The sequence below is a fragment of the Astyanax mexicanus genome, chromosome 9, assembly GCF_023375975.1.
Source record: "Astyanax mexicanus isolate ESR-SI-001 chromosome 9, AstMex3_surface, whole genome shotgun sequence".
Taxonomy (NCBI): domain Eukaryota; kingdom Metazoa; phylum Chordata; class Actinopteri; order Characiformes; family Acestrorhamphidae; genus Astyanax; species Astyanax mexicanus.
In genome coordinates, this window is record NC_064416.1 from 14974185 (window position 1) to 14999370 (window position 25186).

At 37.5% G+C, this 25186-nt stretch overlaps 2 protein-coding genes across 4 annotated transcripts in view; one reads left to right on the forward strand and one right to left on the reverse strand.

Moving 5' to 3' along the window:
- shank3a (SH3 and multiple ankyrin repeat domains 3a) overlaps window positions 1-25186 on the reverse strand; it is a 475306-nt gene that overhangs the window by 253626 nt on the left and 196494 nt on the right. For all 3 annotated transcript variants that reach the window (XM_049483671.1, XM_049483669.1, XM_049483670.1), the window contains exons 3-4: window positions 21999-22202; window positions 4114-4185 (exon numbers count right to left, since the gene is read on the reverse strand). In XM_049483671.1, the coding sequence (XP_049339628.1) occupies window positions 4114-4185; window positions 21999-22202 (276 nt within the window). The remainder of the gene's footprint in view (window positions 1-4113; window positions 4186-21998; window positions 22203-25186) is intronic.
- LOC125804607 (sterile alpha motif domain-containing protein 3-like) lies at window positions 12312-16015 on the forward strand. The gene is made up of 7 exons (XM_049483673.1): window positions 12312-12482; window positions 12569-12656; window positions 12850-13005; window positions 13258-13470; window positions 13776-13944; window positions 14136-14215; window positions 15164-16015. Exons 1-7 carry the CDS (start codon window positions 12466-12468, stop codon window positions 15464-15466), a joined length of 1026 nt encoding a protein of 341 aa, XP_049339630.1. The 5' UTR covers window positions 12312-12465; the 3' UTR covers window positions 15467-16015.

A 25186-nucleotide genomic window follows, 5' to 3' on the forward strand; every position in this document is an offset into this window, starting at 1 on the left:
ATTACCAGCGCCCGAGTATCAGGATCAGAGAGTTATTCCATTAGGAAGTGAGCTGTACTCTGTGCAGCTTTAGCTGAGTCTCGCTGCTCAGACTCTTAAACGAGATAAGAACTATTCGCATTCAGAGTGTCGTACATTAAACCTCTCATTACACGGGCGGCCCCGGGGCCTGATTTATTAACACCAATAAAAGACACTAATTTGCATGTGCAGAAATGCGAAATGCGTAAATGATCCGCTTTGCAGGTTATACCTGCTCACCGTGCCCACGATAAACACAATGAAGACTCTAAACACGTTCCTCCAGTCTCAGAAAAAAATAAAAATAAAAATCACATAATGGATGCAAAGTACTCCATTTAAATTCTGTATGTACAAATGTTTTGTTATGTCCATAGAAATGCAACATAAAGCAACTGCATTTCACAGGATGTATACAACAGACAAAGCTGGCTTTTATGGAGCTTAGGTCCTTTTAAAGATGTAGCACTTCATGCTAATCTGAGTCAATATTTGTTTTTGTATATGATAACTACAGTAAATTTGCTACACTATCCATAATAAACTGCATTTACTTTTATCAAGGTTTTGTTAAATCTTGTTCTCAAAGTCTTCAGCCTTAAGGCAGAGTCATTTCACTCCATATCCATGTTGAGTCAACATGCGACTTAACTTTCTCAAGTTAAGGTCTTTTACTTAAGTCAACATAAGATTACTCTGGCTATTTTAACAAATATCTCATTTCCAAAACTCTAATTAAAGTCAGAATTTGAATTTGCCTTCAATCCAAGTCTTAGACTCAAGTTAAAATGCAAAATGAATGAAACCTCTGACTTGAGACAACACCTGTCTAAAGTCCAAGTCGATATGCGACTTAAATCTTTCACTTATCAACACACAGCCTGCGTCTTTGACCAAGTGTCTCAAACCAAGCCTCTGTTTTAAATTAATTATAGGTGTGACTGGAGACCAAGTTGATTGGTCAACACACAACTCAAGTCCAAAGGCCCTATCGTACACCTTGTTCAAGGTGTGACTATGCTATCTAAACATACATGTTGCTATCTTACACCCTGTCAACAATCTATTTCCATGCCTGGCACCTGCGCCATTAAAATAAAGGAGTTGGAGTTTAGGAATATATTTACGGCCATGTGCGTGGTGGTCTGGAATAAGGTGTTTTCAGGTAAATAGGCAAGAAACACAGGTGCGCCACTGACTGATTTAACCCCTGTCAACACTCGGTCAACACTCAGCTGCCCGATCCTATCTATAGGATTCTATAGCTATAGATCTAGAGTTAAAGATCGCTAAAATATGCCCCCAAGTTTTTGACATTATGGAGTCTAAACCTTAGGCTTGAATTGACTCAAGCAACTCATGTCAAAATTCGGATTTCAGTCAGCATACAGTATGTCTAGAGTGTGAGTCTTCAGCTTAAACCAATATACAGTATGACCGTAAGTTTAAGTCTCTTACTGAAGTCATCATGCAAATTGAGCCCATGTCTATGACTGAGTCTACACATAACTAATGTCTGTCAAAATCTTATTGAGCTGGAGCGTCAGCATTTGTCTAGAGTCCAAGACTTGGACTCGAGTCAATATGCGACTTGAGTCTTGGTCTTTGACACAGAGACAGTATTTAACAAGAGTTGAAGAAAAGCTTTTGACCTGAAGCATATTTATATATAAAACACTGGCAAGGTGTTTTATTATCAGCATGGCATAGAGTATACAACTTTAGAAGACCCGTGGTAGATTCAGTGGAGCTCTGGCTCTTATCACAACCAGTCTAAAAAAATCCTATAGGTCTGCACTTTGTTTCAAGTGTGCCCCTTCGCATTTGGAACTGGCTTACAAATAGAAGTGGCAGAAATCATCCTCCTCTTAAGAAATGGGAAAACCTTTAAAGAACCTGATATGACGTAAAAAAAACGTTTTTTTTCTTAGTGAAGAATACACAGTTGTTTATTATTATCCACCTCTAATTCCTCAGAGACTGTGTGATTAAGTTCTCTTTTTGCTTCTTGTTAGAACTTTTACATTCCACCTTAAATCATGCAGCAACATCAGAACTGCCAGAATAACACTGCTGCATCCTTTTAAGGTGGAATGGAACCTTTAATTACCTAGTTAACAACATAGCTAGTTTTGTTTGTTATGAAGAAATTACTATAATACATTACAACTACATTAAACTACATTAAAGATAATACAGCGGTTATTTTCATTTTTAACAACTCTGTTGTTCCAACAAGAATCAGGACACCCTATCCCTAGATTACATTACATTACATTACATTTGGCAGACGCTTTTGTCCAAAGCAACTTACAATAATGAAGTACAAACGTAATAGAAGTTAAAGGTAAAAACATCTTTAGCTGGGGCCTAAAGGAGGTCGAAGGGAAATAATGGGATGGAGGAGTAAAGGAGGGGAAGAAGGAAATGGGGTTAGAAGTAGTTAGTGTGTTAGAGGCGTTAGGAGAGTAAGTGCTCTTTGAAGAGCTCTGTCTTCAGGAGTTTATTAAAGATAGTGAGAGATTCTCTTGATCTGGTAGTAAAAGGTAGTTTGTTCCACCATTGGGGAACTCTGTATGAGAACAGTCAGGAGTGAGTGCAGGTAGGAAGGAGCTGTTCTGTCATCACCTTGTAGGCGATTGTAAGCGCTTTGAATTTGATGCGAGCAGCAACCGGTAGCCAGTGGAGCTCAATGAGCAGCGGGGTGACATGAGCCCGTTTTGGCTGGTTGAAGACCAGACGTGCTGCTGCATTCTGGATCATTTGGAGTGGTTTTACTACGCAGGCCGGGAGGCCAGTTAGTATGGCATTGCAGTAGTCGAGGCGTGAGATGACCACTGCTTGTACCAGGAGTTGAGTGGCCTGTTGCGTCAGAAACGGTCAAATATTTCTGATGTTATAAAGCGCGAAGCTGCAGGATCGAGTAAATGAGGCCACATGGTGCGTGAAGAGAAGCTGGTCATCAACCATGACACCCAGGTTCCTAGCAACCTTTGTCGGTGAGAGAGAGAGAGAGTCGGTGGTTACAGAGAAGTTGTGTTGAAAAGATGGTTTTGCTGGTATAACCAGAAGTTCAGTCTTTAGATATGCACACACAAAACAGAGGAGTAGGGCTAAGTGGTGAAGTTGTATTAGACCTGTAAGTATAAAATGAAATGATGTGTTTACATTTCAGAGACTGAATTATCGAGGGACTGGGCTTTATACCAGTGCCACATCAGCTGGTTGCAAAACGGCCCAATTAAGTCACTAGTGTTCATTTGTGACCCATAAATTCACAAGCACTTGGACAGCTGAGAGTTTTTTTTTTTTTCAGATGAAGCAGCAAAACGCTCACACACAGAAACCCCATTAGCCCATCTACTGAAGGTACAGCATGTGTAAATGAAATTGGTCCGCGCAGGAGTTTCCACTGGAGATGATGATTCTGAAATTGGTATTTGGCCAAAATTGATTTTCATTCATTGCAGTAATGAGTCATTCTGATTAACGGTATAACTCAGGCTCTTCAGATTAGATGGCCTGAGGACTCTCGGACTGATCTTCCCTGGATATTTCAACATGATAGAAAAAAAAAAAATCACATTACCAACATTTTATCCAAGCGGCCAACAGCGTCTGTTATTACTGCTGGTACATCATTATCATCACCATCATACCGCTGCTACTGTTTGCCAGCAATATCTAATATTTAACATTCTTCAAAGATGATAAGCACATGGATATGAACAAATGCAGCAGCATCACCCTGACATTCCTTCATCTTCATCTCCTCAAACAATCTTTATCCCCTAGTTCAGCAGAAATCTGCCCACCGCAGTACCAAGCAGAAAAAGGACAGGTCAAATGGTATAGAATATCTGCAGGAGCATGAAAGAGAGAGAGAGAGAAAAAAAGAGAGAAGAGAGAGAGAGAGCGCTCTCACAGTGACATACATCAGAAACTCAGCTTAAAGGAACATCCAGTCCTGAAGGAATGTGCAGTGTAAAGGAACCCTGCTAGCTAACCACTTTTTACCACTTTAGGCAAAAAGAACAGAGAGAACTCGGTAAAGAAGTGAGAAAAAGAAGAACAGAAACCCTCATTCCTTACCTTTGTGTGCAGTTTCGACAGCTGCTTGTCATCCAGGTGGGTCTGTGTGTACACGCGTCTCTTGTAGCGAAACTGCAGAATAAAAGACCAAAATCAGGGATTTGAAGTATCTTTTTTAATGCTAATTGCTACATTAGGTGCAGTTTACACTATTCAACAGAATGACAAAATGGACAAAAGTATTGGGACACCTGACTCACTGGGACTCCATCATTGTTTCTTTTGAATCTTTACAAGCTACAAACAGTCTCTACTGTCCAGAGAAGTGTCTAGAAGGCTCTCTACTAGATTTTACAGCATTGCTGTGAGGATTTGATTGCATTCGGCAACAAGAGCATTTTTATTTATTCATAACATTTGTCATAATGTAAAGCTTGATGGACTGACCAGACACTTGCAGATGAAAAGGTCTAATTGAGTAAATAGAACTATAGGTGAGTAGTAGCACAGGAACAAAGCTAACCTCAACAGACAAGAAAAAACAAAAACAGGGTGCCAAAAAAAGATCCTGAAAAAAATCCAGGAAAACAAATCAAGAAACAGAACCAGAAACAGAAAAACACAGAAAAACAGGCAGAGACCAATGATCAGACTGAAAAACACACAAAAAAAAACCCAACTAAGTTTACAATTTGAATGACTGGCAATACTTCACAACAAATATGACCAGTAGACATATATATATATATATATATATATATATATATATATATATATATATATATATATATATATATATATATATATATATATATACACACAGATAATTAGGCACAGGTGACACAAATCAGCACTATGAGTGTGGATGGGGATTGTGACCAAAAGAGTCCTTCAAAAGAGGTGGATTATGGGGATTGTAGTTGAGCAGGTTAAAAGAAGTGGAGAGGAACACAGAGGAGTGACACATGAAACACAGCTTGTAATTAATTTATCTGTAGTAAAGTTGGCACATCCTAAAGAGCAACAAGCAGCATAAAATTACTGCAGCCAGGCCAGCAAAAACCGGCAAGTTAAAAGCTGACTGAAACAAAGTGATATATTACTCTTAATTCCCTGAATACAGAAAGTCCTGTGTGAGGGATTCATATGTTAAAATATTTTACATTTGCACTCTAAACCACTTATTTTATAAGCTGCAAATTCTCCAGAACTCCTTTGTGCAAATTCAATGGAAAAAAGCAAAAGCTTTTTTCTGATTTTACTGGTTTGGCAACTGGGCATACGATCCATTTGGTTCCTTTAGCACACCTGTAACCACCTTTTTGACTTAACTCAATTCATCATTAATGAAATTTTTTTGAAAAGTTTACGGAATGCTCCCCTCAGCCCAGGCCAAGACATGCTTCGTTTCCGAAGCTTGAAGATTTTCATTTTTTGTTGGAGATTCAAGACTGATACACCTTAAATTTTATTTAGATTTTTTTTTACTTTTTTTCAAAGTCTGCTACTGTTTTCCCAATGCACAAATCACCAGTATTGTTTGGATAATCCTTCTTTAAACTGAGCAGTGAAGGTTTCTTTGCAGTACTAAACAAAATATTTGACTCTTTGCACCCTTTTTCTGATGCTATATAGTACCAAGTTCCTTTAAATTAACCATACAGCAAAGATTTTTTTTCTAAACAGATAAAAAGTCATCAGTATAACCAGGCAAGCATAGATTTTAGATTTTTAAAGATGACACTGGGGACAAATTGGGGGTATTTATAATAGATAAACCATTGAGGTGGGAGGACTTGGGCATCAAGTAGGCCGAATTTATTTATTTATTTATTTTTGCTTTGCTTTGTACAGTATTTGTGAGGGTATAAGGAAGCTAAATATTTCTAAAAACTTTAACGCTAATAAACATTAATCCATAAACATATACTTTGTTAAACGAACTAAAACTAAAACAAATATATATAAAGCATACATTTATAAATCTTACAAGTAAAAAAAAGTTTTTTTTTTTTTTTTTACCATGTATAATATAATAAATTTGCCAGTGTTAAATCAACATTAATGGTGGTAAAGTCAAATAGCTGACAGTTGGTTGGAATTAATGTTTTTTTTTTTTTTTTCTGAGCTTGATTACTCTCTGAAATTTGATGACAAGTCCATATATATATATATATATATATATATATATATATATATATATATATATATATATATATATATATATATATATATATATATTTCCAGCTGGCCACCGACATCAATAGACGTTCATTTCAGGTTTAATTTTGGTCCTGACATCAGATAACAAAACATTTACGTCAGGATAATGTCTAATACTGTTATGTGCCTGTAGGGTATTGTAGCTGGAGGTTACTCTGGTCCTCAATTATGAAGTTTAGAATACCTATATACCAGGGGTGTCCAAACTACGGTGAGGTATTTTAGAAATAGAATGAAAGTCAGCCCACTGTTAAGTAGGTTTTTATAATGTGAGATTTAAAGTTTGAACGCTAGGTGTCAGAAACGGGCCAAAGTGTCTAAAAGTGGAGGAAGTGCTCAGTTGTAGCGCTGGAAACAGACCAAAGAGTCTAAAAGCCGAGAGAGTGCGCAGTTGTAGCGCAGAAAAACGGGCCAAAGAGTCTAAAAGCCGAGAGAGTGTGCAGTTGTAGTGCAGAAAAACGGGCCAAAGAGTCTAAAAGCCGAGAGAGTGTGCAGTTGTAGCGCAGAAAAACGGGCCAAATAGTCTAAGAGTGCCGAGAGTGTTCAGTTATAGCACAGAAAAAGAGCAAAAGAGTCTAAAAGTTGCCGTAATTAAGGAGTCTAATATTAAAAGACATCATAACATTAAGTTTACACAACACTGTCAAAGATAGATAAAGATAATAAGTCAAGTAAAATGGTGTGTAAATTATTGTATTATTTAAAGTGGTATATTTCATTATTTGTTATTTGTCATTACAGAGTCTGTGGCCCGTGAATTCAAATATATTTCTTCTTCGAGCCCCCAAAAAAAACATTTTGGAGACCCCTGCTATATACAGTAGCTGCTGGCTCAGTGTGGATCTCGGTGGGATATTAATAAAATGCATTCAAAAATGTTTATTTCTGTTTATGCTGTATTTCTATTGAAACATTTTCTATTGCAATATATTTATATACTGATATTAAAAAAACATGTAGAAGCCTAACAGAAACTAACAGAAACTTCTTCTTCAACATAACAATAGCAGACCCTGATAGACACTGCAAACATACAGTCAATCACTCACCACAGGAGCCGGCAGTCGGGTTATGTGTGTCTTCTGCCGATCACAGTAGCAGTACCAGCGCGCCGAGACCAGGATTCTCAGCACCACCCAGAACACCCCTGCCCTGCACCTGACTGCCATCAGGACCCGAACATCATTAGCACCATTAGAACCATTAGCAGCGTTCCCACCATTACTACCAGCATCATATTGCTGCTCATACTGTAAGACCAGTCAGACCCAGAGTGCCACCAGCTCTATTGACCACTGCTGTGCTGCCCGCTCACACTCACGTGAACAGGCTCAGTCAGCCCTTCAGCCTCGCGGCCTGGACCGGTCCCCAGCCCTCCCTCTCAACCTCTCCTCCACTGACAGAGCTCTCTGTACATACGTTCACCCATCCCAGTTCCATCTCCTCTATCCATCCCAGGAAGCTGGAACTGCCCACTCACTTCATCTAACCATCTATCTAGCTTCTAATCTATCTCTGGCCAGGCTGCGGGCCGATTTGTCAGCGGCGTGTGCGGGAGATCTATAGAGAGGCTCACGTGTCGATAAATCTGCTTTTATGGCATAATGGGAACTAAAACCACGAAGCCGGGCTCCTACTGTACGAGGCGTGTCACTGCTTTGCCACTGGCACTGATTGGCAATGTGTCCAGCTGTGGCCCACTCACGTGCAGAGGGGGCCAGCTACACACACACACACACACACATACACACATATATTCACAAAACACGTGGCAATACACTCACATACTCACACACTCACCACTTCCACTCTGTTTTGTTTTAAGCTTTACATTAGGGTTATTCTATGGAAATGCTCATGTTTGTGTTCCTTCCCTTTACAGATACACAGATCTAATATAACATTATGACCGTTGCCCCTGCTATCCAATTTAATTCAAGTCAATTCAATTTTATTTATATAGCGCTTTTTAACAACAAAAGTTGTCACAAAGCAGCGTTACATAGATCCATTATTTTATCAGTTTTTTTAACCAACTAAGCACAACTAGTTCTAGAATTACAGACTGATGTCCTCCTTTTTCTCTGCAAACGTTCATAGTATGTCAAGACCACCATAGAGCAGCAGTGGTGGGTTATTCAGTCACATGGGCATGGTGGTGGTGTGTTAGTAGTGTGTGTTGTGCTGGTTCCTGTGGATCAGACACATGACCAATCAGAGAATCCAGCAGGCTCACATGCTTTGTTGGAGCACATTTAGCTAGGCCAATTGTCCAACCCAGACTGTACATTTCCCATCACAGGTGATGCCACAACACCAGGAGGGTGAAGACTAGCACATGTGAAGCCAGACACCACCTCTTTTCGAACTGCTGCTGATGCATCATTGCCGAGTAGCATCACAGCGCACTCGGAGGAAAGCGCAGCGACTCGGTTCTGATACATCAGCTCACAGACGCCTTGTACTGTTCGACATCACCCTTTGGAGTGATGAGGGGAAAGAGAACCATCTACCCACAACAAACTACGAGCGCCATCTACCCACCCAGTGAGAGCAAGGCCAATTGTGCTCTCTCAGGGCTTCAGCAGTTGATGGCAAGCTACATGACCAGGATTCGAATCAGCGATCTACCGATTATAATGGCGGCATTTTAGACTGCTAGACCACTCGGCACCCCATATTGGAGCACATTTTAATGTGTTTAGGTTTGTGCTTGTGTGAAAACAAAACAAATTGAGGAGGAAACGTGCTAAGCAAACTAACTCCTCAACTGATTTAAACTACAGAAACAACCTAAAACTTTGAAAGCGCCATTAAAACACCTCAGTGTTCTTGTTGGACTGAGAACAGTTCACAAACAGCTTCCTGTAGGCAGCATCCTGTGAGCATCATCCTGTGGGCAGTGTTGTGTGACCACTGGAGAAGCACTAGAGGATGATCAACACTGTAAACTGTGCAGCAACATATTCAGAGCTTCTGTTTCTGACTTTACTTTTTCTACATGGTGAAGCAGCTGTAGGTAGGAGTGTCTAATAGAGTGGAGGACATTGTTTAAAGGTGTTTAAAAACACCAGCAGCACTGCTGTATCTGATCCACTTATACCAGCACAACACATTGTATACATTTTTAACAAACAAAAATGTATACTCGGTGTAAACTGCACTTCAGATTCAAAATAACAACAAGCTCTAATGCACCATATCTTTGGTAGAAATATGGAGAAGGGCATTGAGTAAAAAGTGTGGAAGGCTTCAGCCCTTGCAGCTTCATACATCTTTCTCTTTCTCTCTCTCTCTCTCTCTCTCTCTCTCTCTCTCTCTTATTCCTTAACTTACTCACTCACTCAGTCACTCGCTCTCCCTCCTTTTTTCGCTCTCTCTCTGGACCTACAATCTTAATTAAAGTGATAAATCAAGTAAAATGATAATAGTATTCCCCAACTGCTCTCACTGAGGGAAAGGGAGTTGAGAAAGGGGATGCCATTACAAGTTCTCAGACACTTCCAGCATTAATTACACTATATATATTTTTTGCCCAAATGTTTGTGGACACCCCTTGTAATGAATGCATTCAGGTATATTAAGCCTATTGCCTATTTCTGACACGGATGTGCAAATGCACACACACATACACACAAGCAACACAACATTGAGTTGTGGAGAAGTGGTGAACTGTGTTATTTGGAATTATGTGTAGTGCTCCATCTAATACTGCTTGTGTTGTCACTTAATAAATACCAGTTTATAACGATATTTTAGTTATACCCCACTGAGGCATATTTAAGTTGTCGGACAGAATTATATTTTACTTTACATGTATTTCTGTTGCCTTTTCTGCTTTAAATATGGTCTATTTGTTTTTCCTACACTCTCAGAAATAAAGGTACATGAGGGTACAAATACTGTACTTTGAAGAACAAATATGTACCCCATCAACAACTGTACTTTTAATGGTACATGTTTGACCCTGCATAGTACTGTTCAGTACCTTTAAAGGTACAAAGCATTGAAAAGTACACAAAAGTACTTACAAGTAGTTCATGTTTTTTTATGTTATATTACTTGCATTAGGAATTTATTTAAATACATTAACAGCTGATCCTTCTAAAATATTTAAGCATTTTTGTTTTAAAATAGTTTACTAGAATCATATCTGCATTTTTGTAGAGTACATACAAAATCCTTTATACAGTACACTCTATAACAATGAACATAAAATGTTAAAGATAGGCGTTAACAAATGAGCAAAAAATGAATAAACTTTGTAGTCATTTGAAGCCTTATATTTTAAATACTAAAGCACCTTCTTTGCTTTGAGTGTGTGGCAAGTTCATACAATCATATAAACAAAAAGATTAGGTTACATTGTGTTTATTTAGATGAATATGAAATGTAACAACTAAGAACATATGATTCATAATAAGATGTGAAATACTTTCCTTATTTAATTTTTGTATTTACTATAAAATTATTTTGTAAAAAAAGCACAAAACACATCCATCAAAATTACAACACAGGCGCAGCAAATAGAAAAACGCCCTGCAAATACAACCACAACACAACGGAAGTGAGTCACAACACAACGGAATTTTCCCGGGGGACCTTAAAAGATGCTGTACCAGCTGTATACAAAGGACAATAAGTGGCAAACAAGCTTCTGAAAAGTAAGTTATGTTTATTACCTGTGATTACCACGGTTGTGTGCATATTATTAAAAGTTCTGCTTCACAAAACGCCTTGTTTGCCACTTATTGTCCTTTGTACACATAGTGAAGTCCGAGACGTTACTGAAGACGCAGCTTAGCTGGTACAGCATCTTTTAAGGTCCCCCGGGAAAATTCCGTTGTGTTGTGACTCACTTCCGTTGTGTTGTGGTTCTATTTGCAGCGCGTTTTTCTATTTGCAGCGCGTTTTTCTATTTGCTGCGTCTGTGTTGTAATTTTGATGGATGTGTTTTGTGCTTTTGCAGCGCTTTTCAATTTGCACTGCGTTGGGCTTTCTCTGCCACCGTATTTAAGTTAGCTAGCTAGCTATCTAGCTTGCAGACCCCATTTTTGTGAGGGAACCTTAGTTATTGGCGCCAAAAAATGCTTGTCCCTTCACAAAGTGTAGAGTTAGATAATTGTATGCATGAGTTGTGTAGATAATGCAGTATTTGGTCTGTTAGCCACAGCTAACTAGCTGAAGGGCTAAGGGAATTTTTTACAACCGCTCACTTTGGAAGGCGCGTGGGGAGAAAATTCCCGCTCAGAGAGAGGGAGAGGGAGGGAGAGATAGAGTAGAGATCTGGGCGAGGGAGACTTGTTGCACCGCTTAAATCAATGTTCAGTACTTTTGTAAAACCATTTTAAGCAGGGGTAGTGTTAATAAGTTGATAACTAGTTAACTAGTTAGCTAGCTAGTGGTGCCAGTCTGTGTTGTAGGACTCGGGGACGTTATTCCACATTTTCCAGACGTGGGGGCAATTTTCCGAGAGAGAGAAAATGGCTTCCTGATTTGTTTATCCTATGTTTTATCCAAGTTTGGGGGGAAATGTTTTTCATTTATTTATGATAACTAAAATGTTCATATAAAGATGCAACTGCTTAAAAAGTAGTGCCAGGCTTGGGCAATATGTTTAGTTCTTATTCTTTGTGGTGACTTGTGCATGAATATGTACATTTGAATTATTATTATTTTTTTTTTTACTTTTCAGAGTATGAGGTTGATGGAGAAACTGTTCACTGTGGTTTAACAGACCACATGGTGTCTCAGTTATTTCCAGGATCTTTCAAAAAGCAAGCTAAATTCATGAGTCTTATCCGCCCGATGGAGTTGGATACTGTGCGAAAAGAAAATCTCTCTGAGAGCCAGGCTTCGCCCCTTCTTCCTGAAAGGCCAGTGTTTTTTTTTTTTTTTTTTTTTTTTTTAGTACTGATGCTGATGTAATTTAAGTATTAATTTATATAAAGGTGTGTCCAAACTTTTAGCCTGTACTGTGTGTGTGTGTGTGTGTGAGAGAGAGAGATATAATATAATTACATTTTATTTTGCAGTCATGTGCCTGGTACATCAAAAAAAAAACAGTTCCCCAGTGTCTTTGAAATACCAAAGTTTCCTAAGGACTTGCAGAAAAGTTTGGAAAACAAAGCGCCATGTCACAAAAACAGCACTGACCGGCATAACATAGTTCGAGTTTTACAAGAGGCAATGGCACAATACACACTGTAAGTACATAGATGCTGAATGATTAGTTCATTTGTTTTTTTTGTTTTTTTTTGCAGCCTTACTGTATAGTGTAATTTTGTTATAGGTATCCATCAAACTGTGACTATGTGAATGTGGCCAAAGCTCTCATCTTAAAGTTTCCCTTCTTGAGAGATGTGGAGGGCAATGGATATGTAAGTATGTTGTGCCTTGTGTTCTGAATTTTAAAATACTTATATTTTGTAGTAAAAATACAACAGTTCTAATCATTATAAGATCTGATTAAGGCTGGAACTGAAATCATCTATTTGGATATTTTTTTGGACAGCCTTAGTGTTTCAAAACAGGAACAAGTAGTCTTAAGGTTTTTTAATTTCCTTTCTCTAGCATACCTGGCACATGTCCTTAAAAAGAAAATTCAAAAGTGAACGTGCTCCCCTTGTCAGTGATGAAGAGGTAAAGAGGTTTAAAGAACGATTTGGCCATGTTGTCAAGAGACACAAGCCACCAGAAACAACTTGTCAAAGAATTGATAGTCCATCGGTAAGATTTAAATGTTTTTATTATTATTATTATTATTATTATTATTATTATTATTATTATTATTATTATTATTATTATTATTATTATTGTTTTATTGTAGTCTCTGACTACAATAAAATAAATATACTATACTTGGGCAGAATTCGGGATGTACAGTAGTAATTAAGTTAGACATGACTGCCACTTCTAAATGCAGAAATGTCTTTTTAACTTGTGCTTGTGTGAATGTATTTAACAACTGTCCTTTGGTAGGTCCAGCAACCAGATGTTGTTGGTGAAGAATCCATCTCAGTGGATGCTCATGTAAAGATTCTACAAGAACAGTACCAGAGGACACAACCAGACAATGCAGTAGTCAATGAACGAATGACTCGGACGTTTCATTGGAGAAGAAGAGAGATCACACACGGCATGATGACTGCACAAGCTATTGAAAAATACCCCTTCCTTCGAACAGCCACTGGCGTGAGTTAGAAACTAAACTATAGTTTGTGCGGTTTACTGTATCTTATTTCAATACAGTGCATATTAAACCTTTTATTTGCCCATTTTTCTAAAAATTGATGTTTGAAAAATAAATGTGTACCATAAAGCAATATGATTTTAAACTGTAGCAGCTTGGTGAGAGTACTGTTCTATTTCTCAGTAACAAATGTGGAATTGCTGACTATGATTCAAGTATACATGTCAAGCTGGAATTAAATTAAATTTATTTTTGATTTCATGCATTGATTTTGTTTACTTAATTGTTTCGTAATGGTCTCTTGCAGTTGTGTCAGGAAGTCGGGCGAATACACAAAGTCACTGACCTAAATCTGTGCTTCCGTGAGAACTTCAGTGAGATGGTTCCCAGTCTGCTGAAGCTGTTGCGAGGAAAATCTACAATTGAAAAAGCATATGCGGACTCGAGAGGAGAGGCACTTGTTGAAGACACAATTGGTATGTTTTACAAGTTATCTTGCTCAGTGTGCAATTTGACATGGTATTTCAGTTAATATTTATGCATGTGTATATGAACCTTGGTGGGTTTAAGGATGTATTGTTTTTTTCTGGTCAAGTCAAAGTTCGCAGCCATTTATGTACTTTTGTAATTTAATGCCAGCTTTTCCTGTGTGATCTTTCCATTTAAGGAATGGACTTTAAAGCTGCACTTATACTCCTGCCTACAGTCTTCAAAGAGAAGCTGGAGAACTATATATCACTGGGAAAGGTATTTATTTGATATTTATTTTTTTTCAGGATGCACTTACCACAATAGTTCATTTTTTACTCAAATTGTACCCAAACCATGTTTATTTTACCAAATCACAGTAACAGTATTTTTTTTCAGGGAAGAACATATTAGCAAGCCACCATAGCAGAGCCAATCTGGATATCAACTATATGGCTTCTGAAAAACATATAGTATTAATTTTAGATTTTATGAATCTGCAATTCATTAGTAGAGATTGTGTGGACTCTTCCGTAGAGTTATTGTAAAAGCCCTATAATATCTGAAGGTTTTGGTAGTAAGGGTGGATAAATTGTTATTGTTTAAGATAATCACTTTATGTTCAGATGTGGGTCAGGAGTGTTCTTTACTTCAGAAGGTCCTAGGTCTAGAGCAATGTCCAGGTAATTTAGCTTTTGTATTATGGCAACCAGTTATGCTCAAACAAGCTGAAGTTCCAAAGCAAAACTACTAACCTACTAACTGTTAAAGCTAGCATCAATGTGTAGCAGAATAAACATTTGGCTTTTTAATGAACATTTCACCCTGTCCATCTCACGTAAAAAGATTGAAATGAATAAAAATTAATGAAAGGCTAAATCTAAGATAAGCATGATGCAAATTAATAACATTTTCTCCCTTATGTAGTTGGTAAATTCCATTTTTTTTTTATTCCAGTTAGTAGTGAATAAAAAGTGCTTAGCAGTTTGACCTCAAATTTTATCATTGAATCCACATTGTATCTACCACTACAATTAATCAACAATTATTGATGAGCAACAATGGAACAATGTTTTAAGGTTAAGGATGCTGTTTTTTTTTATGTATAGAGGGGCAGTACATACACACGTGGCTTTGTCAACACGGTCGCAAAGTGAAGTGACTTTACTATAAGGGCTTGTCATTGTTTTTGGATGGCTGAACTAAAAATCCTTAATTTTTGCATAGGAGGAACCTGCCACACCATATCCCATTGTTCAACTACTGGATTCCTGTGACTGGAAGAAGGTCTTCTGCGAAAGAAGGAATGCTGCTGTTGTTAAAATGGAGGGTTTAGAAATATGCAGAACTGTGAGTGTGGAGGATGCCATTCTTGCAGCATTCTATGCCTACTTCACTTTCAACCTGGCCTACCCCCCTCACATCAGGAATACGCTAACATTTATCCAAAGACATGTGCTCAAAGTGTCTGAAGCTGGTGACAAGCCACTGCCAACTGCTCTTACTAGGATCATTAACCTTTTGGCATAATAGAGAATGCCACAGCCGTATTGTTGTCCTATCTGCTCACGCAGATTTTTCACGTTGTTGAAATTGGTACAGCATATTGGGTTAATTCACTCGCACCAATCAGATTTTAGTGTAAGTTGTGGTCTTGATAACTGTCAAAGAACTTTTACCAAATATGAGTCTTTTAGGAGGCATGTCTACAGAAAACATAAAACGCAGATTTTGCCACATATTCAAAATGATGCTGAAGATGTCAGTGGTGTATCTTCAGAAGAAGTAACTTTAGAGAAAGATGCTACAGATGTGCATGTACTGCCAAACAAAAAGGAATTACTAACACATTTCAGGGAGAATCTTGTTAATTTCACATTAAAATGCAGAGAAAAGAATGTTCTACCAAAATCTGTTCAACAGGACATTCTTGATGATATTAAGAATTTGTTTAGTGATTTTAAGGAACACTATGATTCCATAATTTCTTATCATCTCCAGCAGAATGGTTTCAGTGTTGAAGATTGTCCTGAGCTATTGGAACTTTTAAAATCTGCTGATTTTTTTGAGGATGCCTCAAAAATACGCTCAGAATATTTGCTAGAAGAATATTGCAAATCTAACTTGGGAATGACTGAACCTGTGCAGTATAAAGTAAAAGATCTGTCAGGCCAGGAAATTGGAAGTTATGCTTATGTACCAGTAATTGATGTTTTAAAAAAATATTGTAGTCACGAAGATATATGGGATCATATGCAAGCACTCAGTATGCAAAAAAGAGATGAACATGTGTTGAAGGATTATCAAGATGGTTTGTTCTTTAAACAACATCCATTTTTCTCTGTCAATCCAGAAGCGCTGCGTTTGCATTTTTATGAAGACGAGTTTGAAGTGGTTAATCCACTAGGTTCCAAAAAAACAAAACACAAACTCTGTGCCTTTTACTACACTGTAGGCAATATTGGTTGCAAGTACAGGTCTAAGGTAAAGCACATTCATCTGGCTCTGTTGATCAGAAATGCACTGTTTAAACAAACAAATATGGACGCTGTTCTGAAACCATTAATTGATGATTTAAAAGTACTTGCAACTGAAGGTTTTGTTGTAACCTTTGGTGACCACAACTACAAAGTACATGCTGCGTTGGCTACCATCTCTGGAGATAATTTGTCTGCTCATATGATTGGTGGATTCAAAATGTCATTTAATTCTGGACGAATTTGTCGCTATTGCATGGCAACCCATTCAAATAAGAAGGAACACTTCAGTGAGGACCACTTTATTTTGAGAACTGCTGATGTCCATAGATATCACCTGGACTGTATGAGGGAGAATTCAGCAAACAGTGCAATATATGGTGTACAGCGTAGTTGTCCTTTTAATGAACTTGATTATTTTGATGTTACAACATCACTACCTGCTGACATCATGCACGACTTACTAGAAGGAGTAATACCATTGGTAATGAGACTTGTTTTATGTAAAGCTCATTGTGAGAAACATATAACAATACAAGAAGTTAATGAAGAATTAAAACACATTTCATTGGGTAAAAATGACAAAAAAAAAAATAAACCTGCTGAAATCTCTGAAAAAATATTGCAAAATTCTAGTATTAGTGGGTCAGCTGCACAAAAATGGTGTCTCTTTAAACTCTTGCCTTTTTTGGTAGGCCATCGTATACCATCCAGTTGTAGGTATTGGGGTGTGTTTCTTTTATGCAGAGAAATAGTAGATATTGTTCTTGCACCTGTAATTAACAGAGAATTCCTTCCTGTACTTGATGCTGTTGTCAAAGACTTCCTGTCAGAGTTAAGTTATGTATTTGGTAAAGATGTAATAACACCTAAATGTCATTATCTTATACATTATTCAAGGCTTCTTTTGTCATATGGACCCTTGCGCTCACTTTGGTGCATGCGTTTTGAAAGCAAGCAACAGTACTTTAAAACTGTGGCCAGGACATGTAGGAATTTTATTAATATTCCTGTAACTCTAAGCAAACGTCACCAGCTTAAACAGTGCTGGGAATTTTCTTCAAAAAACTTGTTGGGAGATTATGAAAAAATGTCCGGTGTAAGTGTGGACACACAGTTTACATCTTTACCACAGGGCACTGAAAGATACAGATTTGTCTGGGAAGACACTTCAGCGTGTAACAGAAGTAAAACTTGACAATGTCAAGTATGCTGTTAGGGATGTATTTGTAATTGGCTTTGTACATACTGAAAATATTCCCTTATTTTTTCAAGTGAAATACATTCTAAATGTGGACACTGTGTGGCTTTTGTGTGGGAAGTTACTACTTCCATTATCATTTGATGCACACTTTCATGCATATGAGGTTGCATATGACCCTGATTGGGTTTGTGTACTCCCAGAGGATGAATCTGACTCTCAGCCACTTGACACATACATGGCCGATGGACGTTTGTTAGTGGTATGCAGACATTCATATATGTGAATTTGGGTGATGCTAAAGTGAAGAGTAGTGTATGCAAGCGCTTAAATGAAAACTCTGGTGTGAAATGCACTTGGGGTGTCGTGAAACATGTTGAGTACGAACAAATGGGTAGGCTAGTTTAACAGCTTGCAAAAGGAAGTTTGTGGAAGTGCATGAATTACATCTATTGTTGAAATTATCTGGTGACTATCTACATGAGAATAAATACAAACAACAATAAATTACAAACGTAGCTCAAAAGGTTTTAAAATTTGACAGGCAACTTGCCATAACCTAACTTTAAAATGGTGGCATCTGGAGAAGTAGCTTTATGCTACATAATTTTTCTTTAGGGTCTTATATATCTTTTTAATAAACTTCACTTGCGTTCTCAGTTCTCAATACCTTGTTTTAAATGTCAGGGCTCTCAGAATTCTACCAATTAAGTGTGGCGCTGCTTTGAGCTTGTTAATGGTGAAAACACTATGCCCTATACCTATAGTGCTAATTCTTCAAAAGTTAGTACTCGTAATCATATTTTACTATACCCCAAGTCCATTTCACACCAGTGTTCACCTTTTAAAGCTTGAATATGAAAATCAGCATTGACCTGAGCAGTGATTCTGATATTAGATGGATGTTATTTAGTTAAATGTTGATATGAGTTATGTTCTTATTCATTGTGAGTTATCTACACTGTTTTTTATGGGCTAGGTAAATGTTTTTACTTTGTACTGTTTAATTACAATGAATGTAAGCCTAATATAACCAATTGTCAAGTCCTCCAGGCAGAGTTGAAGGTTTTTGTTTTTAATGTTGTTTCCAAAGTTTAAATATTTTTTTATTGTTGATATTTTATAACTAGCATTTTCACTCTTATACATGTATGCCATTACATTTTCATTTTAATTTCACTGATGGCTGTGTATGTTGTATGCTGATATGTTGGTTGTTTTACTGTATAATGAACTGCTTACATGCAACATTTTTATTAAGTCAGTGGCTTTAACCTTTAATAAACTGGAATAAAACTTTCTATGTTTAATTTTTTAATGGTACAAAATTGTCTTTTTAAAGGTACAAAATTGTCTTTTGAAAGGTACAGCATTGTCATTTTTAAGGTACAGTTGGTCTTGTCACTGTGGCAGTACCCTGTGGGTACAAATATGTACCATTCAAAAAGGTACTGTATTTGTACCTGTGACCATGTTGTGGATAAGGTACAACTTTGGGTCCTAGGGTACAAACTCGTCCCCCTCAGGTACAAAATACAAGGGTACACATTTGTTCCCTAGAAGTACATATCTGTACCCTAAGATGGTACTGCCACAGTGACAAGCGATTGTACCCTAATAGGTACTATAAGGTACCCTTTTTTCTGAGAGTGTATTATTGTTAATATTGCTGTGGGTGGGGTTACAGGTTACTAAGGAGGTGCTTATGAGAGGAGGGGCTCTATGTAGGAGAGTTAAGAAGCTTCTGGAAGAAAGAGAGAGAGGGAGAGCTTCAGTAGAATGAGCTAGAAGGAGTGGTGCTAATGGTTTTGTGTAAAAACAGCTCTAAAACCGAACAAAGGAAAACAAAGTTGCAAGAAAAAACAAAGAAAAGGACTTTGGAGTCAACTTTGTTCAAAAGTGCAACACTTAGATGAGTTGGAAAGGGTTGGGGCTGTTGATCATGCAACATCCTGACCTTGCTGCTTACTAAATACAATAAAATCCACACAGCAATGTTCCAAAATCAAGTAGGAAGCCTTCCATAGACAGTAGAGACAGGTAGTCCAACAAAAGCAGGGTAAATTCTCTTTTTTTGGTTTTATTAGAAACAATACACGAGCAGGTGTCCCAATACTTTTGTCCAAGTGTAGCTCCAGCTTCTGGTAATTCACACACAGGCACTCATAGACACATACAAATCCAGGAGCACCCACTTTGTTGTCAATGGCTTTGATGTTCGGTGTGATCTGTTATCTTTAGCTGTCCAACTGTCACACACACAACCTCAAAGGAAAAATCACAATCAATACAGGCTGTGTGAGTTTGTGTTTGTACTGTAGACGACTGTGGATGAGGATATGTCAGCTGCAGACTGTGTTTCTGTAGTCGAACTGCCTGACCTGATTCATCTCCTTTCTCAGAGAGCATTTGTCTCATATGTATTACATACACAGCCTGGCCAAGAAAAGGTCAACACCTGGATTTAACTAAGCAAATAGGTAAGAGCCTTCCATTGGATACTACTGTAAATGCACGGGTGATTATGTTTCAACTGGCCACAAGTTATTTAACTCTAACTGATGCAGTGAGTAGCTTGTTAAACAACGATGTAGAAAGAAAATGTATCGGTAGCACTTTCTATGAATGTCATCTCTATAAGACTCTATTGCACTGAAGTTTGTGTTAGAGTTTGGATGAAGGGGATTGGTGTGGTCCTGCTCTTGTAATAATTTGTCTCATGAGTTTTTGTAGACGTCTGAGTACTTGGCAGTTGAGGCACGGACCATGAACATAGTTCGCTATGCTTCTGGATTCTTGTCGAGCCAGTATCAGATGGTAGTGGTTGCTGTGTTCTGCTCACGCAACTTATAATGTGATTTATTGTGTGTGATTGTGCTTAGGTAAGTGTGTTGTTGCCATAGTTAAAGGAAGTGAGCTTAGATTAAGGAGGGATTCTATGTGTTCATAGGTTATTTTTTGGTAGGTCTGTTACTTGGCAGTTGAGGCAATGGACCATGAACATAGTGTTAGGCTGTGCTTCTGGATTCTTGTCGAGCCAGTATCAGATTGTGGTGGTTTTGCTATTGTTGTTAGTTGAGTGAGTAGTAGATCCTGGCTGAGCCCTATGCATAACCCCAGCTGTTAGGTGCAGGATTTGTCAATTTCCTGTATTATATTACTATAAACATACTCATAACACATTATAATGCATTCATAAGACATTGTAAACATGGCTATACATATTTATAAAATGTATAATTCATCATAGCCATGTTTATTATGCATCATGATCTGTAATTATGAATCATTAATAGCTGTGTTTATAACATGTTATACGTCAATACCAAGAAACTCAGTCCCATCTTACAGACTGTTTTTATGATAAAAAAAGCTTCTAACTTATAAACACACCCTAAATAATCCTATAAATATATTTTAACCACTCATGAAGTATTATTGTCTAAAATATAATATTAGTTATTGTCATTATAATGTATTATAACAGGTCTTTGTGCGCTCTAAGTAAAGTGCCAGACTTGTGCCAGACCAACTAGAATCTAGGGATATGTTTAGTAGTGAAAGTAAGAGCATTTCCACATGCACAACAATGCAAAAGGAACTCAAGGGATTGGGACTAAAAAAAAAATATATATATATATATATATATATAAACATGATGTGTAGTATCGCTTAGTGTACATGTGACCATGACAATGACAACACTCATCACTTGATGCCAGCCAGCTTGAGCGGAGAAACAGCAACTGGCTAACTAGCTATGTTTCTAGAATTTGCAGTTGGTATGTTTGTTTCTTTAACAGCGTTAAAATTATGACAGACACACATTTTCTCGGTAAGGAAGGTGTGAGACAAAGAGCTTCAATTATGAAAAAAAAATAGACTGTCCAGACAAGAAAATACATATGACATTATTTCAGTTAGCAAAGTTTAAAAATAGTTTAAAGAATGCTACTGAACAAAAATCATTTTATGATGTCTCATATGAACCATTTAATAAAAATAAAGTTTTTTGTTAGTGTTTATTAGTAGATTGGTAATAATATAGTCAGAATTAAGGTGCTTGAATAGGCCCAAAGGCAAAAATGAATTATCACTGCATCCCTACTTTGAGAGGCAAATCAGAATCTTCTTAAAGAGGTTTAATAGACTCTGGAGTGGTGGTACACAATTCTACTGTGCAGTATAAAGGCCTATGTGGAAAGAAGTTATCAGAAGGAAACCTTTTCAGCTTTAGCATGAAATTCAGCATCATTTTTAATGCAACATCTATAAAACATATTAACTTTATGGCTCCAATGAGCAAAGGTTTGTCTTAGTGAGGTTAGTCAGTGAGTGTGTTTTCAATCAGTGGTGATATAAGGTAATAAATCAGTACTCTTACCTCCAGGTATGGTATAGGAGTGATGGCGGGTAGAGGATACTCCTTCAGTGTGCGCTGCTCATCCAGAAATTTTCCAGCCTTGCCGTTGTACGCAGGCAGGAACAGACCATAGTTCAGCACATCTTTCAGGCTCTGGTTCAGTGTGCAAAGTATACGCTGCTTGGACAGCCAGATCGGTGACTCCACGTTAAACTTCATACATTTCTACAACAGAAACACACAAAACATATACATCATTAGATCAGTCAATGTTTCATTTAAAAAGAAAGTAGCTGAAGTCAGACCACAGAAAAGTCACTGTCTAGTTAACTAAAGATCATACAACCTGTTCCCCCTGTTTAAATTTAATGCCTGCAAGAATTTGATGCAAATGTTTAACTTTTAACTTAACTTGATCACCATCATGCCAGAATGTGTAAAAAAAAAGTAAATTGTCATTTTGAGTGTGGTATTTTTGTTGGTATTTCCTAGAATGGCTGATCTCCAGGGATTTTCAAAACAGCATTCTCTGAAGTTACTCAGATGGGTGTAATAAAGAAACCTCATCCAGTTCTACAAAATGAAATGCCTAGTTGAAGAGTTGAGAGTGGGCAACAGAGAATAGCCAGACAGGTTGAAGCTTAAAACGCTTTTAATAGCTCAGATAATACAACTTTGGTGCAGAGAAAAGCATCTCTGAATGAACATTATGTATAACCTTGACCCTGGTGGGGTGTAACAGCAGTTTTCCTAATAAAGTACTTGTTGAGTATGTATGGGCTGAATGGTGCACTCTTAAGAGGGGTATCTACAGCACAGGAAAAAAAAAAATATAAGAGACCACTTATAGTCTCTTATTAAAATGATGATTTTTGAAAGACTGTGGAAAGACCGCCTACTCATTTAAATAACCCCGCCCCTGAGGGCTGCCTCCACAGAGCTATACACAGTCTATAGTCCCACCCATACAGTTATTGGTCCCACCCCGGCTAGGTGTAACCCAGCCCTTTTGCAATAACCACACCTTTTTGAATAGAGCTGAATAACAAATTCTGTGGGGATATAAAACTTTGACAATATAAGCAGAGGTTACACTAGCTGTTGCATTTAAATAAAGGAGGTATAATTACAGTATAATAGAAAAAAAAAAAACGTGATTGAAATTTGTCTGTTTTGCCATTGAAAACTATGGGGATGGGGGGGGGGGGGGGAGTACACAGCTTTCTGCAACCGAACAACAGGGGGCGCCCGACCTGTAGTGGCTTCACTTTTGAGAGACGATGCTCTGTCCAGCTATAAAAAGTCTATGTCACAAGCCATCAAACCAAGCTGAACTGCTTGAATTTTTGCACCAGGAGTAAAGGCATAAAGTTATCCGAAAGCAGTGTGTAAGACTGGTGGAGGAGAACATCCCAAGATGCATGAAAACTGTGAATAAAAACCAAGGTTATTCCACCAAATATTGATTTCTAAACTCTTAAAACTTTACATAAATTAAATATATAGTGTTTTCTTTGCATTATTTGAGGTCTGAAAGCTCTGCATTTTTTTTCAGCCATTTCTCATTTTCTGCAAATAAATGCTCTAAATGACAATATTTTTATTTGTAATATGGGAGAAATGTTGTTCGTAGTTTATAGAATAAAACAACAAGGTTTATTTTACTCAAATACAGTGTTGGGCACGTTACTTTGAAAAAGTAATTAGTTATAGTTACTCCTTACTTCTCCAAAAAAGTAACTGAGTTACTAACGGAGTTACTCCACTATAAAAGTAATTAGTTACCAGTAAAAGTAACTATGCGTTACTTTTTATTACTCGCCCGTCAAAAAAAAAAGGAAATCAATTATGCATTTACTATTATTATTAGAAAAATAACAAACGAAAATAAACCCAAAATGTTGACAAAAATATAATCTAACGAATTTCAAAATAACAAAACGAAATTCTCCACAGAACCAAAGAAAATTACTAAAACTTGTAATACTGAAAAAAACGGAAAAAAATGAAAAACGCGTCTGGGGATGAAATTAAACAAACCAAGCCACACTCAAAGGAAATATGTATATATAAACAAAACAAAATAATGGACAAAAACAACAATTTAATGCCCGTTAAAATGGTATTAATATAACAGCTTCACCAAAAGAGAATAGAGCTTAGATCGTGCCCAAAAAATCCGACCCGACCCAGCCGAGCCCGTGCACGTTCTGCCCAAGCCCGAACCATAAACTGTCATTATGAGCCTGACCCGATCCGCCCCATAAACTGTCTGTTTTTGGGCTGACTGAATGAGCGAAATATAATCAGAATTATGTTAATTAACACTGTAACATAAAAGCATAGAACTATTATTTAATTTAAATGATTTTAAGAACAGCTACACACAATGCTGCAAGTCAAACGCGGAGGCGTTCACGTGCGCCCAGAGCTACGTGATTACAGTTTTCATTTTTATTATAGTTTAATTTTATTTTGTTTTTATTTTTTCTGTTCAGTAAGTTTTTAGGGTGGGCTTGCTAGCGCGAGCGCTTTACACAAGAACTAAAGGACCACGAGGTGCCGCGCGCTCGGTACAACACCGCCCGCTGTACAACTCCGCTGTACAACAGCGCTTATAAATAAATTAAACACGAAAATGAGGGTATTCTATCTGTAATTTCAGGTCGTTTTAGTTAGTTTTATAAACACAAAATACAGTTCGAGATAGTTATGTTTTTTCCTTTTAATTACCTTTTTTATTAGATTCAGTTAACACAAATGTTTTTTTCACTTTCAGTTTTCGCTATTTTGTTCGCTTTAGTGAACAATAATAATTGGTTACTTAGCAGCATTGTGATTATCACATCAGAGCTTTATATAAAATAAAAAATAGGAGCTAATAGGAGCTTTCTCTAAAAGAGAAAGCAGCAGCACCACAAAAACCGGAGCAGCTAAAAAGAGTTTAACGTCCTTAATTCGGAACTTGGGCTGTCCACGGCAATCACTGAATTAATTAGAGCACGTAAATCGTCACAATTGTGCCTCACTTCACCACGCCAAACCACAGGCACAGCGGCCAGAAGCTCAAGTTCACCGGACAGAGGAGGGGTTAACCAGGGCAAAGCGAAATAAAAAAAAAAAGTTCATAGAGCGGCTAAAGTAACGTGCAGTAACGGGGTGTCGGAAATGGTAACGGCGTTATAGTTACAGTCAGAGTAATTAGTTAG

Excerpts from the sequence above, each read along its gene's own strand:
- LOC125804607 (XM_049483673.1), top strand. Across the intron at positions 12,657-12,849 it reads ATGTGGAGGGCAATGGATAT|CATACCTGGCACATGTCCTT; the intron begins GTAAGTATGTTG and ends TCCTTTCTCTAG. Across the intron at positions 13,945-14,135 it reads ACTTGTTGAAGACACAATTG|GAATGGACTTTAAAGCTGCA; the intron begins GTATGTTTTACA and ends TTTCCATTTAAG.